The sequence below is a fragment of the Bos indicus x Bos taurus genome, chromosome 9 (genome assembly GCF_003369695.1).
Source record: "Bos indicus x Bos taurus breed Angus x Brahman F1 hybrid chromosome 9, Bos_hybrid_MaternalHap_v2.0, whole genome shotgun sequence".
In the NCBI taxonomy this organism is placed as follows: Eukaryota; Metazoa; Chordata; class Mammalia; order Artiodactyla; family Bovidae; genus Bos; species Bos indicus x Bos taurus.
This window is the reverse complement of record NC_040084.1, coordinates 88,933,879-88,948,491: the sequence shown is the minus strand read 5'-3', so window position 1 is coordinate 88,948,491 and position 14,613 is coordinate 88,933,879. Positions and strand designations below refer to the sequence as shown.

The 14,613-nt window shown below is 41.3% G+C and overlaps 1 protein-coding gene across 5 annotated transcripts in view; it reads right to left on the bottom strand.

Annotated features, from left to right (window-relative positions):
* Window positions 1-14,613, bottom strand: part of CCDC170 (coiled-coil domain containing 170) — a 97,314-nt gene that overhangs the window by 14,324 nt on the left and 68,377 nt on the right. For 4 of the 5 annotated variants that reach the window (XM_027551860.1, XM_027551865.1, XM_027551864.1 and 1 more), the window contains 3 exons: window positions 11,330-11,530; window positions 4,092-4,265; window positions 1,139-1,381 (listed from right to left, as the gene is read on the bottom strand). In XM_027551860.1, the coding sequence (XP_027407661.1) occupies window positions 1,139-1,381; window positions 4,092-4,265; window positions 11,330-11,530 (618 nt within the window). The remainder of the gene's footprint in view (window positions 1-1,138; window positions 1,382-4,091; window positions 4,266-11,329; window positions 11,531-14,613) is intronic. The other variant, XM_027551861.1, reaches the window with a different exon arrangement.

Below are 14,613 nucleotides of genomic sequence, written 5' to 3'. Positions count from 1 at the left end.
GCACTCTTGCAGCCCCCGCCAGTCAGGGTGGAACCAACTGCATGCTGACATCAGGGATTTTCCCCATACCCACCAGACACACACCCTAAAGGTCAATTTCAAGGTGTGAGCAGGGTGTCCAGGATACTTACCTCCAACACTTTCTCCTCACCCAGGGACCCCATCAGATGCTTTCCCTAGCTTCTCCTTCCTTTACATGCAAATGTGTCCCTTCCCCTGGGCTATGTCTGCCCTTCCCTTCTCTAGGGAAGCCAACCTCTGTTTAGCTACCTTGTTCTGATGCCAGAAGGGCTTAGAAGAGGGAGGGGGGAAGAGCTAATGACTCAGAAGAGAAAATCAAGTGGGAACTATGCCCTAAGATATGGTTCTGCTACACAGATTCAACTGCTGGCTTTATTCCAGATTCCTTTTCCCAAATGATCTGTCTCCAGACTCAGAAACATTCCATTTCAAAGCCCTCATCTGCAGAAAGGAAGGACATCACTGTTGCCAGTATGCACGACAGGTGTACCTGCCAGGGATGCCAGTGTATATGAAGTTAACATATTATTGTCAGGGGCATACACACGTGACATTTGAATATTTTTATTAAATCCTAAGTTTTTATTTCATTCTTCTCTATACTCATTAGAAGTCAAAGACCTCGAATCCAGGAAGCACATGGCCCCAGCCTGTCTGCCCTCTTCCCTGCTTGGTGTGACAATATCCCAAAGCATAACACACATCCTACTGCCATCTGATCCTTCTCAGCGGACACTTGTGTGTATCCATTTTCTCATCTTCTCTAAGCAAATGCCAACGCAAAAAAAAAAAAAAAGTCTATATGATTCCTAATATCATAGTCACCCACACTTTGAAGAAATGTTTTTATTTTCTGTACATCACATCACCCCTTTTTGACTTGATTTTTCATTCAGCAACTATGGATGGCTTCATTTCAGATATTGAAGAGACATGAAGTTGATCTACCCTGCTGATTTGTGAAATTTGTTGCATTTTCTCACAGCTCTAGAAAATCAGAGAAAGTTTTCAGCTTTTTTTTTTTTCCCCTAGTGTGGCCCTTATAAGGCTGTCACTCTTTTGCATACATTTTTATGGAAACACAATCAGTGACAAGGAAACACAGCTGAGCACTTGCCTTAAGTTCACTGGTGTCAGCCAGTTTGGCTTTGAGCTCGGTGTTCAGCTCTTGACACACACTCAGCTCTTTCTGCAGCCTCTCCACCTTCTTCTGCAGCTTCCTGATGGTGACATTGGCCTCATCCCGCTCCACCATCACAGCCGAGCGCACCTGCTTCTCCTGCTCCAGGTGGGCTATTTTCTGCCGGAGGAAGTTCATGTGTAGCTCTTTGCTCTCCAGTCTTTCCTTCTGAGTCTTTAGCTGGTTTGATACAAAAAAAGGATTTTCTTTTTTTTAGCTGTGAAATTCCATTCATTTATTTTTTAGGTTTTTTAAATGTATTTAATTTTAATTGCAGGATAATTGCTTTACAATATTGTGTTGGTTTCTGCCAAACATCAACATGAATCAGTCATAGGTATACATATGTTCCCTCCCTCTTGAGCCTCCCTTCCACCTCCCTCCCCAAGGGATTTTTTAAAATAATCATTGAATAGTCAGTAAATATAAATGAATTCCTCAGATAATATTGATCTTTATCTATACTTCAATAAGACTAATTTGTAAACCATCAAAAAAAGGCTACAGGATTTCTTTTCCTGATTGCATTTTTTTATCCCTATTTTTCCAAGAATTAATTTGGTAGCTGCAAAGTATGAGACAAAAGAGCCACAGAAAATGAACCAAGGAGTAGGCTTTCAATGTCTCATTCCCTCCAACATGACGTGCATTGTAATAAAAATGTAAAATTACTTTTAAAACTACTAAAATGAGCTTATCAAGAGCGGAACATAATAAGACAGACAAAATCCTCTCCAACACCCCATGGCAACTATGCTCACACTGGTCTTTTCTGAAAGAAGATACAGTGCAAATTAGCACCAAATACCCAGACTGACTAATTTCAACCATTTAGAAACAGGTTCAGTGGCACCAAACATGGGATTTGATATGTTTTTAAAATAAGCTACATGAAGGAAATTTTGAGGAAAGCTTTATTTATATATTGAAGATTTTAGAAATAGGTGTTAATTCACCTTCAAGAAGGTGTTATTTCATTAGTGTCTTTATTACGCACCAGACCTAAACCATCCTCAAACCAAGCTGAACAAGGTCTTCACTTGGCACTTAGCATTGACAGTCAAACTTAATGAAAGAAATTGAAATGTTTTTTAGAAAAAGATTACAGACTCTAAAAGGAGAAAAAAAATCCTCTTGGTCTTCACATGTCACAATTAGTGAGTGGAATATTAAGTATAGGAACCTCATTCATCCATTACAGACACTGAAACTTGGAATCATGTAGAAATATAGAATCTTAGAGCTAAAAAAAATCCCATTTTCTCCAATTATATAATCTGCATTAGTAAAGTGTGAAGAACTTTGTGAAACACGGGCTTAAATATCTTGCCAAACAGTGACAAGCAATGTCCGTGCTCATATCCTTTTTTAACAAGGCTCTTTTAGTATTTCTGTAACTAACCTCCCTTCCCTGAGCTTCTTCATGTCAAGTTCCACTCTTTTGCAAATTTACCCTGGTAAATTCTGTACACTGGTCATTTTAATAATTATACAACACTTAAGAAAGAATAATATTGGATATTGAGGGAAAATCAATTATCTGAGAACTTCAGAAAGAACCTCAGCTCAGTTTCATGTCTCTGATGGGAATAGGGGTTGTCTGCTTTCTTTTAGAAAATATTCCTTAAGACACCATAAATGGAAGTCATGTATGAATAGAGCATCTTCTATGAACCAAGAGTTCAAAAATGCTGTTTTTAAAAAATTAACATCACAAGATAGGTATCATTCCCATCTTAAATACAAGGAAATGAAGACAGAAAGGTATATAATTTTGCCCAATGTCATACAGCTTGGTGGAGCCAAATTGAGAACCCAGATGTGAATCATTAAGCAGCCTATACATGATAATTCTACCACAGAATTTTCTCCTAAGAACTATTCTAAGGATACATCTGTGTTTTCCTCTTTCTTTCCCCAATGCCAATAATTATATAACTAATAATTATGTTTTTATCCATTTCATCCATTCATTCATTTATGTAGTCTAAACTGTTTCTAAGTCTTCCTTTGAGTTAGTGGAAAGTAAGCGCTTCTCCCCTCTACTTTCTACTGCAAGAGAGCTTATGTAAAGGCATAAGCTTTTACTCTCCTCTTCTCCCACAGTCATAGAAATAGTGATTTTTTTCATGCATGCTTTTTTGCATTTCTCTTCTTCATCCCTTTCTTTTTTTAAACTTCTGCCTGGTCCTAGGTACTTCTGTGAACCACAGTCATAAGGACCACCCTAGGGATGGGAACAGAGAAGCAATGGCACCCCACTCCAGCACTCTTGCCTGGAAAATCCCATGGACAGAGGAGCCTGGTAGGCTGCAGTCCATGGGGTCGCTAAGAGTCGGACACGACTGAGCGACTTCACTTTCACTTTTCACTTTCATGCATTGGAGAAGGAAATGGCAACCCACTCCAGTGTTCTTGCCTGGAGAATCCGAGGGACGGGGGAGCCTCCTGGGCTGCCGTCTATGGGGTCGCACAGAGTCAGACATGACTGAAGCGACTTAGCAGTAGCAGCAGCAGGGATGAGAAACTGCTAACTGAAAAGAGCCTAGGTCCTTGGAAACTTTACAGAGCAAAGATGTCACATTCACCCTAACCTGCTACCTCCAGAAATGTATGTTAGAAAAAAAAATACCAAAATAAAAAAAGCAAAACAACAACAAAACTACTTCTAATTGCTTGAGTCTGCAACTTTGGGCCTCTATTACTCATAGTTAAACATAACCTTGGATGATACATTTACTTTCCCTTCAGGCTTGAAATCAAGACTCAGCTTCTGAACACATATTTGTATGTTTCCTATCCACATTGGCAAATATGGTAGAAGTACATTATTTTTCAAGATTTAAGTTTCTCAGAATTTCCTTCTCACAACACCCACAACATTCCCTACCTTTCTCTGTAAATTGTGGGCGATCGTCTTGTTTTCAATGACTGCATTGCTCTCAAGGCGGACCAGCTGCTCTGTGCGAGCTAAAACTACATCCAGACGCATATCAAAGCCAAGTTCAGCAGCCATCTGGTCCAACTTCATTTTCTCTGAAAGCTGATCCAGAAATTTAAGATACTAAACTCAAGAACAAAAATAAAAATTGGACACAAAAGTACAGTTAATAAGCCATCTCACAGAATCTTTCTCTTTCTCCCAAGCTTACAGGTAGTTCTTATTAAACCCAGTACAGAGCCCAGCCCCTGACTCCAGTGCTTGGTGATGAATTCTTGAACTGCCCTGCGAGCTCCATGTTCTGTTCCTTGTCCAAATTTTCTTGACTCCTCTGGTCAGTGGCCTTGATGTTTAGTCTAACATCACACAGTCTTCTTAACCCTGTGTTGTTGTTTAGTCACTAAGTCGTGTCCGACTCTTTTATGACCCCACGGACTGTAGCCCCCCAGACTCCTCTGTCCATGGGATTTCCTAGGCAGTAATACTGGAGTGGGTTGCCATTTCCTTCCCCAACTCAGAGGATCTTCCCAACTCAGGGATCGAACCAGGTCTCTTGCATTGGCAGACAGAAAATTTGCACTGAGCCGCCTGGGAAGCCCTGCCATCTGACAAATGAGGCATGTCCCCGACTACATCTACATCTCTCTGCTTTGACTAGATGCTGCTGCTACCATGACCCTCCCAGCTCCTGGGATCTACTGGTTAATCCAGCCTCTGTAGACCAATCATCTACATACCTTCCATGGCAATTTTGTCCACCCAAGTGAGCCCTGGCCTCCAAGGTAGAAACTGACCACTTAGCCAACCACTTTACTCTTCCTGGGTTGTGGTTCTACAAACCACGCTAAAACCAGAGCTCTCCATACAAACAAACGTGGACAATGTTTTTAAGTTAAAATTCTTTAGAAAATGTCTTTAAAAGGTTTTAAGTATCAAGGATAAAGGAACAACTTTTTTTTTTTAAGTCTTTATTGAATTTGTTATAGTATTGCTTCTGTTTTGTGTTTTGGTTTTTTGGCTGGGAGGCATGTGGGATCTTAGCATCCAGGAATCGAACCCATACCCCCTGCATTGAAGGCAAAGTCTTAACCACTGGACCACCAGGGAAGTCCCAACATTCTAAAATAGAGCTGTATCAGAAAAGTCAAAATTCATAGTTTAGTCGGTGAAAGTCACAAAACTAGCCTAGGATCCTCCTCCACTTGATCTCTGGGGCTTATCTGGTCACATCAGACATTAAATGCTTACTGAGTTCTTGACAGATGAATAAATCAACCAATGGGCTTTCTGTAACAGAATTCCATGATTTGGGTTCTATCTTTGAAACTTCTTCTCATTGCAATAGCTCTTCATCCAACAGGCATTTTTAGGCAATTATATGTTGAAACAAGTATCATTTTCTGATGACTGAAGCATGCCAGCTTAAAGCCCTGAACTACCTATATTTCAGTCATCAGGATGAAAGTATTTGTAAGTGTATATCTTCTAATTTTGTTGAAAAGCATACATAAAACTTCATCTTTCCTATATAAGTCACAGTCATCACAGGCATCGTGGTTGTATCATGTGACAAAACCACAGGCTGTTTCTGTCTCTGCATCATCAGTTTGTAACTTCTAAATGCTCTGTCAGCCCCCCACCCCACTCCCAGCATGGACTATTTCATTTCTAATCTATGCAAATGAAAGTGAAATAACTGCTATTGCTTGTATTTTAAATAAAATAGAGTTGGTAACTTTTCTGGGAAGGTATAAAAGCTTCATTTTCTATTTCTATTGGCCCATCCACTCAGCAGACAAAGATCTACCTCAGGCCAAAGGGGATTAAGATAAGAGGGAGCCAAGACCCAAAAGAGGAAGCGCCTTTTCAAGAATCTTGGCCAAGCCTCAGAAAGTTAAAGTTGCTGAAAGGATTCCTGTACATTTTGTTCATTTGAATCACAATGAATCACAACTTAGCATGAATATATTCTATGCTGTGTAAGTTTCAATTACCTGTATTTAAATTTAATTTCTGTACACCTTTGCTTTTCAATCTTACATGCCTAGAAAAAGCAAGAGAATTAAAAAAAAAAAATCTACTTCTGCTTCATTTACTATGCTAAAGCCTTTGTGTGAATCACAACAAACTGTGGAAAATTCTTAAGTAGATGGGAAACCAGATTTTTACCTGTCTCCTGAGAAACCTGCATTCAGGACAAGAAGCAACAGTTAAAACAGGACATGGAACAATGGACTGGTTCCAAACTGGGAAAGGAGTATGTCAAGGCTGTATATTGTCACCTAGTTTATTGAACTTCTATGCAGAGTACATCATTCAAAATGCTGGGTTGGATGAAGCACAAGCTGGAATCAAGATTTCTGGGAGAAATATCAGCAACCTCATATATGCAGATCATACCACCCTAATGGAAGAAAGCAAAGAGGAACTAAAGAGCCTCTTGATGAGGGTTAAAGAAGAGAGAAGGAAACCTGGCTTAAAACTTGACATTCAAAAAACTTAAGATTATGGCATCCAGTCCCATCACTTCATGGCAAATAGATGGGGAAAAGTGGAGATAGTGACAGATTTTATTTTCTTGGGCTCCAAAATCACTCCAGATGGTGACTGCAGCCATGAAATTAGAAGATATTTGCTCCTTGGAAGTAAAGCTATGACAAACCTAGACAGTGTTTTAAAAAGCAGAGATATCACTTTGCTGACAAAAGTCCATATACTCAAAGCTATGGTTTTTCCAGTAGTCATGTATAGATGTGAGAGTTGGTCCATAAAGAAGGCTAAGTGCCAAAAAATTGATGCTTTTGAATTGTGCTGGAGAAGACTCTTGAGAGTTCCTTGAATAGCAAGGAGATCAGTCAATCCTAAAGGAAATCAACCCTGAATATTCACTGGAAGGACTGCTGCTGAAGCTGAACTTCCAATACTTTGGTCACCTGACATGAAGAGCCAACTCACTGGAAAAGACTCTGATGCTGGGAAAGATTGAGGGCAGGAGGAGAAGGGGGTGACAGAGGATAAGAAGGTTGGACGGCATCACCAGCTCAAACAACAAGAGCTTGAACAAACTTTGGGAGATAGTAAAGGACAGGGAAGCCTGGCATGCTGCAATCCATGGGGTCACCAAGAGTGGGACACGACTTAGCAACTGAACAACAACATGCCTACTATCCTTATTGGGCAGTAAGGATACTACTACTAGTTTATAGGCAGTTATCTATGGAAGATTCACCATGGGCAGAATCAGTTCACACAACTTGCTTTCATAACTGAGAGCTATTTTGATATGAAAGTGTGAAAGTGTTAGTTGCTCAGTTGTGTTCAACTCTTTGCGATCCCATGGACTGTAGCCCGCCAGGCTCCTCTGTCCATGGGATTTCCCAGGCAAGAATACTGGAGTGAGTGACGTTGCTCAGTCGTGTCCGACTCTTTGCGACCCCATGGACTGTAGCCTACTACGCTCCTCTGTCCATGGGATTTTCCAGGGAAGAGTACTGGAGTGGGTTGCCATTTCCTTCTCCAGAGGATCTTCCAAACCCAGGGATTGAACCCAGGTCTTCCACATTGTAGGCAGATGCTTTACTGTCTGAGCTATTCCCTTCTCTAGGGGATCTTCCCAACCCCAGGCCTCCTGTATTGCAGGCAGATTCTTTACCTATGAGCCACCAGGAAAGCCTATATTTTGATATAACCTCTATTCAAATTAATGACATCATAATGAAGGATGGAAGACACAATGATCTACCTAAAAGTCTTGCCTTTGATGTGCTTCTTCTATTACTTAAATAATATTTATTGATTCTTGCTCTAAGTCCTGGAAAAACTCCAGAAAAAAAGATTTTCCTGGGCCTCAAGAAATTCAGAGTGGATTGGAAAAGTCGAGTTAAAACATGGATACAAAAAGGGTGGTGAGTGCCGTGACAGAGCCACATACACGTTGCACAAAGAACTAAGCCTCTAAGGAAAGGTTTCTAGAAGAAATGACAATGGAACTGGATCCGAAGGGACAGCTAATGGGACAGTAGGGCAGTTTATCTCCAGGAGAAGAAGATGAGGATAACGCTTTTCAGAGAGACCAGCAATGTGCAATTTGGGTTGCCGAGGGGGCCTTCTTACCTTAGACCACAGGACAAATATGAATGTGGATGTGTTTGGACTCTGACCACTCATTGCACCCAACCAGTACCCCAATGGTCCCTTGAGACTTCTGACTTTGCAACCACTGCCCTGAGAGATTGCAGGTGAGAGAAGAGCCTGGACTGATGAACTGGCCCGGTCACAGCCATATAAAGAAGGAATCAAGACCTAATCCTGAGGGAGGCCCATACAGAGCCCTTGACCAGATGGAGGAAGATAAGATTAGACACGCATTTTATTAAGACCATGCTGGGAATGGTGGAGCGATCAGTGAGAAGGTTGTTTCCACAGTCTATGCAAATGATCGTAATGCTCCAAACTACAGCACTGCTTCTAAATTAGAGATGGGGAGGGGATATCTGAGATCCATTGTGGATATAATGCTTTAGGATTTACAGTGCTTAGGAATCGACTGAAAAGAGGGAGGCCTTCAGGATGACCCTCAGGATTCTGGCTTGAGCAACTGGAGGCAGATTACATCATCACTGAGAAGGACAGAGACAAATTTGAGAAGGGAGTCATTTTTCTTTTGAATATTTAGTGCAAGGTATTGGTGGAACCCATGGGAGTCGATGTCCGGCAATCAGATTTCTTCCAATTGAACACGTCAGACTCAGGTGCTGGATTTCCTATCAAGCTCAAAATGTCAACCAACACACCTTTTTGAGACATCTGTTTGAGAAATTCCTTTCACTGCTTGATCCAAACCCTTATTATCTTCTCATCAAAACTATTCTAAGAACAGTTTTATTCTAGAACCCAAAGGGCTCCTCCTTTTAGCCTCTAGACTCTCAGAGTCACCCTGCCTTCGGAGAAACCTTTCTTTTAGTCAAAACCCCTCTACGGCTTTCCATCACCCACAGGATAAAGCCTCGCAAGACCAGCCTGCCATGGCGTACTGGGCATCACTGTCCAGGCTCCCTGTCACCCTCCAGTCCTTCATCAGTCCTGCCGTCCCCCACCCCAAATCCCTTCCCCACCTCTTCTACCTAACAAGCTCCTACTCATTTTTTCCTGGCCGCTCTCCAGTGTTATCTCCAGGTGAATGTGGCTCATTCCTCACACAATGAGATAGGAAAGAAGTAATTACTCCTTTATCTGAATTCCTGTTGAATTGCGTACTTTTCTCACAGCACTAACTGTACTGTGTCCTGATTTGCCCATCTCATCTATGACACTGGGATTCCCCATAGGCATCTCTTAAGTATCTTTACATATCCAACCCTCAGTATAGGCAGGATGCTTCCTCAGTTTTTTTTTAAGTGCAGAGAATGAATGCATGAGTGTCCAGAGTACAGATTTTTCAACTGAAGAGTATTTTTCGTGCCAAATTCTATGCCTATCAGTGCATGCTAAGTTGTTTCAGTCATGTCCGACTCTTTGTGACCCGATGGACTGTACCCCACCAGGCTCCTCTGTCCATGGGATGCTCCAGGTAAGAATACTGGAGTGGGTTGCCATGCCCTCCTCCAGGGGATCTTCCTGACCCAGGGATCGAACATGCATCTCTTTCAACTCCTGCACTGCAAGCATATTCTTTACCACTGAGCCACTGAGCCCTGAGGCTATGCATGAACCTATGTATCCCTATAGATGTCCATGATAAGGTACAAACATGTATCTTGCGATTCTGTTCAACAAAACCTTTCTTTGATCCTGCTTTTCATAGCTTCATGCCTGTTTTCTCTTTGGTCACCAGACTTCATTGTCATCTAAGTCTCTAGATTTTCCCATAGTAGTCTCCCCTCGTCCTAATGCAAACTGACTTCTGTTCTCCACCATTCTGCTGAAACTTTTGCTCAGACATCACCAATGGTCTTCATAGGGTCAAATCCTAAGCATAGACCCCTTCTCTTCTCACTCTACTTTCCTTATCTCCCTCTGGGTTATCAGACACTATCATTTCTGAGTCTCTCCTGAGTCGGCAATCTCAGCTGCCCGGTGACACGATCTTTCTAAAACACTGTGATGTTCAAAAATTGCTTATTGCACTTCAGAGTCTTCAGAATAAAGAAAGCTCAGTCTTCACAACCCAAGGCATTCCAATCTGCTCTCCCACCACAGCCCCACCAAGAATGCCAGGTTCCAGCCATATGGGAATAGCCACTCTGGCACCCTCCAGTACTCTTGCCTGGAAAATCCCATGGATGGAGGAGGCTGGAAGGCTGCAGTCCATGGGGTAGCTGAGGGTCGGATACAACTGAGCGACTTCACTTTCACTTTTCACTTTCATGCATTGGAGAAGGAAATGGCAAACCATTCCAGTGTTCTTGCCTGGAGAATCCCAGGGACAGGGGAGCCTGGTGGGCTGCCGTCTATGGGGTCGTACAGAGTCAGACACGACTGAAGCAACTTAGCACCAGCAGCAGTAGCAGCAGCAGCCCTGTGAAAATACTTGAAACCTTCCAGACTTTTGTTCACTATTTCCCCTCTTTCTCTTCTTTCTCTCCACTAAAATCCAATTTATCCTTCAAAGATGAACTTGATTGTCTCCTTTCCTGTAAAATCTCCACTTTATCCAGAATTTATCATTCCCTTCACTGGGCTCCTAAAGCACTCTATTGGTCAATATACCTATTATAATACTTACAGCCTTATAGTACAGTACAGCACATTATTTGAACATCTGTCTCCTCTATTGAATCATGAGCTTTTATGATCAAGAACCGTGTGTTAGGACTTTTCTGGCAATCCCGTGGTTAAGACTCTGTGCTCCCAATGCAAGAGGCACAGGTTGGGGAAGATCTCAATGCCCCACGGAAAAGTCAAGAAAAAAAGAACTGTGTGTTATTCATACCTTACCCCCAACCCATCAGAGTCTCATATATAATAGACATTCAATAAATACCTGTTGAATTTAAGTGAATTAATTTGGATCAAGGAAGCTCCAAAAATAGGAAGAAACCCCAAAATAATATCCATTGCTCCCTGAAATTTACTCATGACTCAGAAGTTCACCAAGATACCAAAGTACTGTAAAATTCAAAATATTTACATAAAATCTTATATTGCAACAGAGGTTTCCACCCATGAGCCGGCCCTCGTGTTATTACTTTTTGCTTCTCGAAATGCAAGTCATCTTGCAGAACACCTCCAGAGACCAGCTCTTCCTCCAGGTGTGTCAGCCGGCCCTGAAGAGCCTCCAACTGGTTTTCTGCTTTCTGGGCTCTCTGCAGGGCTTTCTGGTGAAACTGGGACTCGTTTCCCAACTGTTCAACAAGCTTAGAGATTTGGGCTTCAAGCTGGGAGACCATCTGGAAACAAAGACACAGAACAAGGATAAGCCTTGTTTCAGATGCAACAAAGTGTTAAAATCTAGTGCTCAACCCCAAAGATACAACTATTTATAACTCCAACGTTCAGATTCTTTGTAACAATTAAATTTAAAAAACAGGTAATTGATAGCTGTTATTTGCCTCTGCTTGAAATAAATCTACATTCATTATCTAGCAAAATATTTTTGATTGGTATTTTTAATTTTTACATCATTCCTTAAACAAGTTCTTTGGGAAATCTTGAGGGAAAACCTTTACTTACCCCTCTCTAGTCAAGGCTATGGTTTTTCCTGTGGTCATGTATGGATGTGAGAGTTGGACTGTGAAGAAAGCTGAGCACTGAAGAATTGATGCTTTTGAACTGTTGTGTTGGAGAAGACTTTCGAGAGTCCCTTGGACTGCAAGGAAATCCAACCAGTCCATTCTAAAGGAGATCAGTCCTGGGTGTTCATTGGAAGGACTGATGCTAAAGCTGAAACTCCAGTACTTTGGCCATCTCATACGAAGAGTTGACTCATTGGAAAAGACCCTGATGCTGGGAGGGATTGGGGGCAAGAGGAGAAGGGGATGACAGAGGATGAGATGGCTGGATGGCATCACTGACTCGATGGACATGAGTTTGAGTGAACTCTGGGAGTTGGTGATGGACAGGGAAGCCCAGTGTGCTGCGATTCATGGGGTCACAAAGAGTCGGACACGACTGAGCGACTGAACTGAACTGAAAACTACCTTGGCAACATGGCATATGGGATCTTAGTTCCCTGACCAGGGAGCAAATCCACACCCTTTTCATTGGAACCTCAAAATCTTAACCACTGGACTGCCGTGGAAGTCCCATTATTAACTTAGGAGTTTCAAAGCTCAGTTGGAAAGAGAGAAAAGCTAATATTGTATATTAACACATATATGTGGAATCTAGAAAAACAGTACAGGTGAACCTATTTGCAGGGCAGGAATAGAGCCAGAAACGTAGAGAATGGACTTGTGGTCACATCAGGGGAAGGAGAGGGTGGGACAAGTCAGGAGATTAGGATTGACATACATTACCATGTCTAAAATACACAGCAGCTAGTGGGAAGCTGCTGTCCAGCACAGGGAGCTCAACTCTGTGCTTTTTGATGACCTACTAACAAATGGGTGGGATGGGAGTGGTTCAAGAGAAAGAGGATATATGTATACATATAGCTGCTTCACGTCATTGTACAGCAAAACTAAAACAACAATGTAATGCAATTATACTCCAATAAAAAAGAAAAAAGCTTAACCGGAAAAAAGACTTCAGACATAAAGTACTTTAAAAAACTATAACCTTTTTCTAGAGAAACTCTACTGCCACATATAGCACATTCAGATTACACAGGAAGTTAAACTTGATAGATAACCTTGGGCTGTAATTGGGAATTTAAGTGCAGAAATGTATTTTTCCAAGCTTTATTTAGGACTTTGTATTGAGTATTGGTTACTCATGCACTAAACTGCAGAGGTACTGTGTCTGTGCTGCACAGTTAAGGAGCAAAGTCATCTGTTAGCATTCGAAAGGTCAAAATGCCTTCAATTCAGTGAGTCAGAATAGGGTCAACAGCAGAGCAGAAGAAGGCAGGGGAATCTAGCTACCACCTCCTCTTTGAGCATAAAGTCACTGTTCCTCTGTTAAAGGACCCCAAACTCCCCCCAATCCCCTACCTTACCCAGTGCTTCCATCCTTTCCAGGAGTTTCTCTTCTTGTCCTGACCTTCCCTTAAACCAAGAACTTAAACTTACCAAACACCTCGGGTACACCTAGAGAATATTCAAACTGATTCCGCCAAATCCCATTTTCAGAAAATGTTGAGTTAAATTTTTAAAAAAGTAAGTTTAAGGTCATAAGTTTATTTGGTTTTGATGGTTTCTTTTTTTTTAAATTCCCACCCACCCATCTGCAAACAACAAAACCTAAAGACAAGAAGACAATCAAGCTGTGTTCAAATATTTTTAATTAATTAATTAATTTTAATTGGAGGCCAATTATAATATTATGTTCAAATATTTTAAAAGGCTACTATACAGAAGAACAATGAGATTTGTTCTGAGTTGTGCCTTCAGAGTTCAAGTTGAGGACCAACAGATATATATCAAATATTCCTATTTCTATGTAAATAATTTTCCTCCTTCCCCATAATTTCAAAGTAATACATACTCATTGTAAAAAATGCAGTACGGACAAAAACAAACATGTAACTAAGCAAAACCTAATTCCCATGATCTTACCAGAGGCAACAACGATTACTCTTTTAAAATAATGTATTTGCATGTATTGCTAAACTATAGTTGAGACATCACATGTGCAGTTTTGAGGTTTGTTTTGCCTCATGCTTTAAGCGTCTTCTTATCTCCAGTAGTGAAGTGCCAGTCCCTGGAGGTGGCTAGGATTTGGCCAACCATTTGTTAATAATGTTATGGGGGGGACTGAAGTGCTACAGTCAGGAAGGTTCAACTACTTGATCTCTAATTTTGTGCTTCTAAGACTTTCAAGTTCCCATGTCTATAATTCAATTAATTCTATACTCCTGAATGTGCTTGAAATCAGATATTTGATGGCAAGCTGCTTAGTGCCATATCCAAAGAATGACATTTCTGAAGGAAATTTCTACTTTCATTATATACTATGAGGCTCTCAGAACCCCTCTTTCATATTTTCTACCCTTTGTTGTTGTTGAGGCACTAAGTCATGTCCGACTCTTTGCGACACCATGGGCTAGAGCACACCAGACTCTTCTGTCCTCTGCTATCTCCCAGAGTTTGCTTCAACTCATGCCATTGAACAGGTGATGCCATATAACCATCTCATTCTCTGCTGCCCCCTTCACCTTTTGCCTTCAATCTTTCCCAGCATCAGGATATTTTCCAATGAGTTGGCTCTTCATATCAGGTGGCCAAAATATTGTAGCTTCAGCATCAGTCCTTCCAATGAATATGCCCTTAGTACTTACTAATAGCAGATCTGATCTTAATGCAAAAAATGCATCAAGTACAATACACAAAGTAACCTACAAAACTCTAATGATAGTATGTTGTACGAGAGA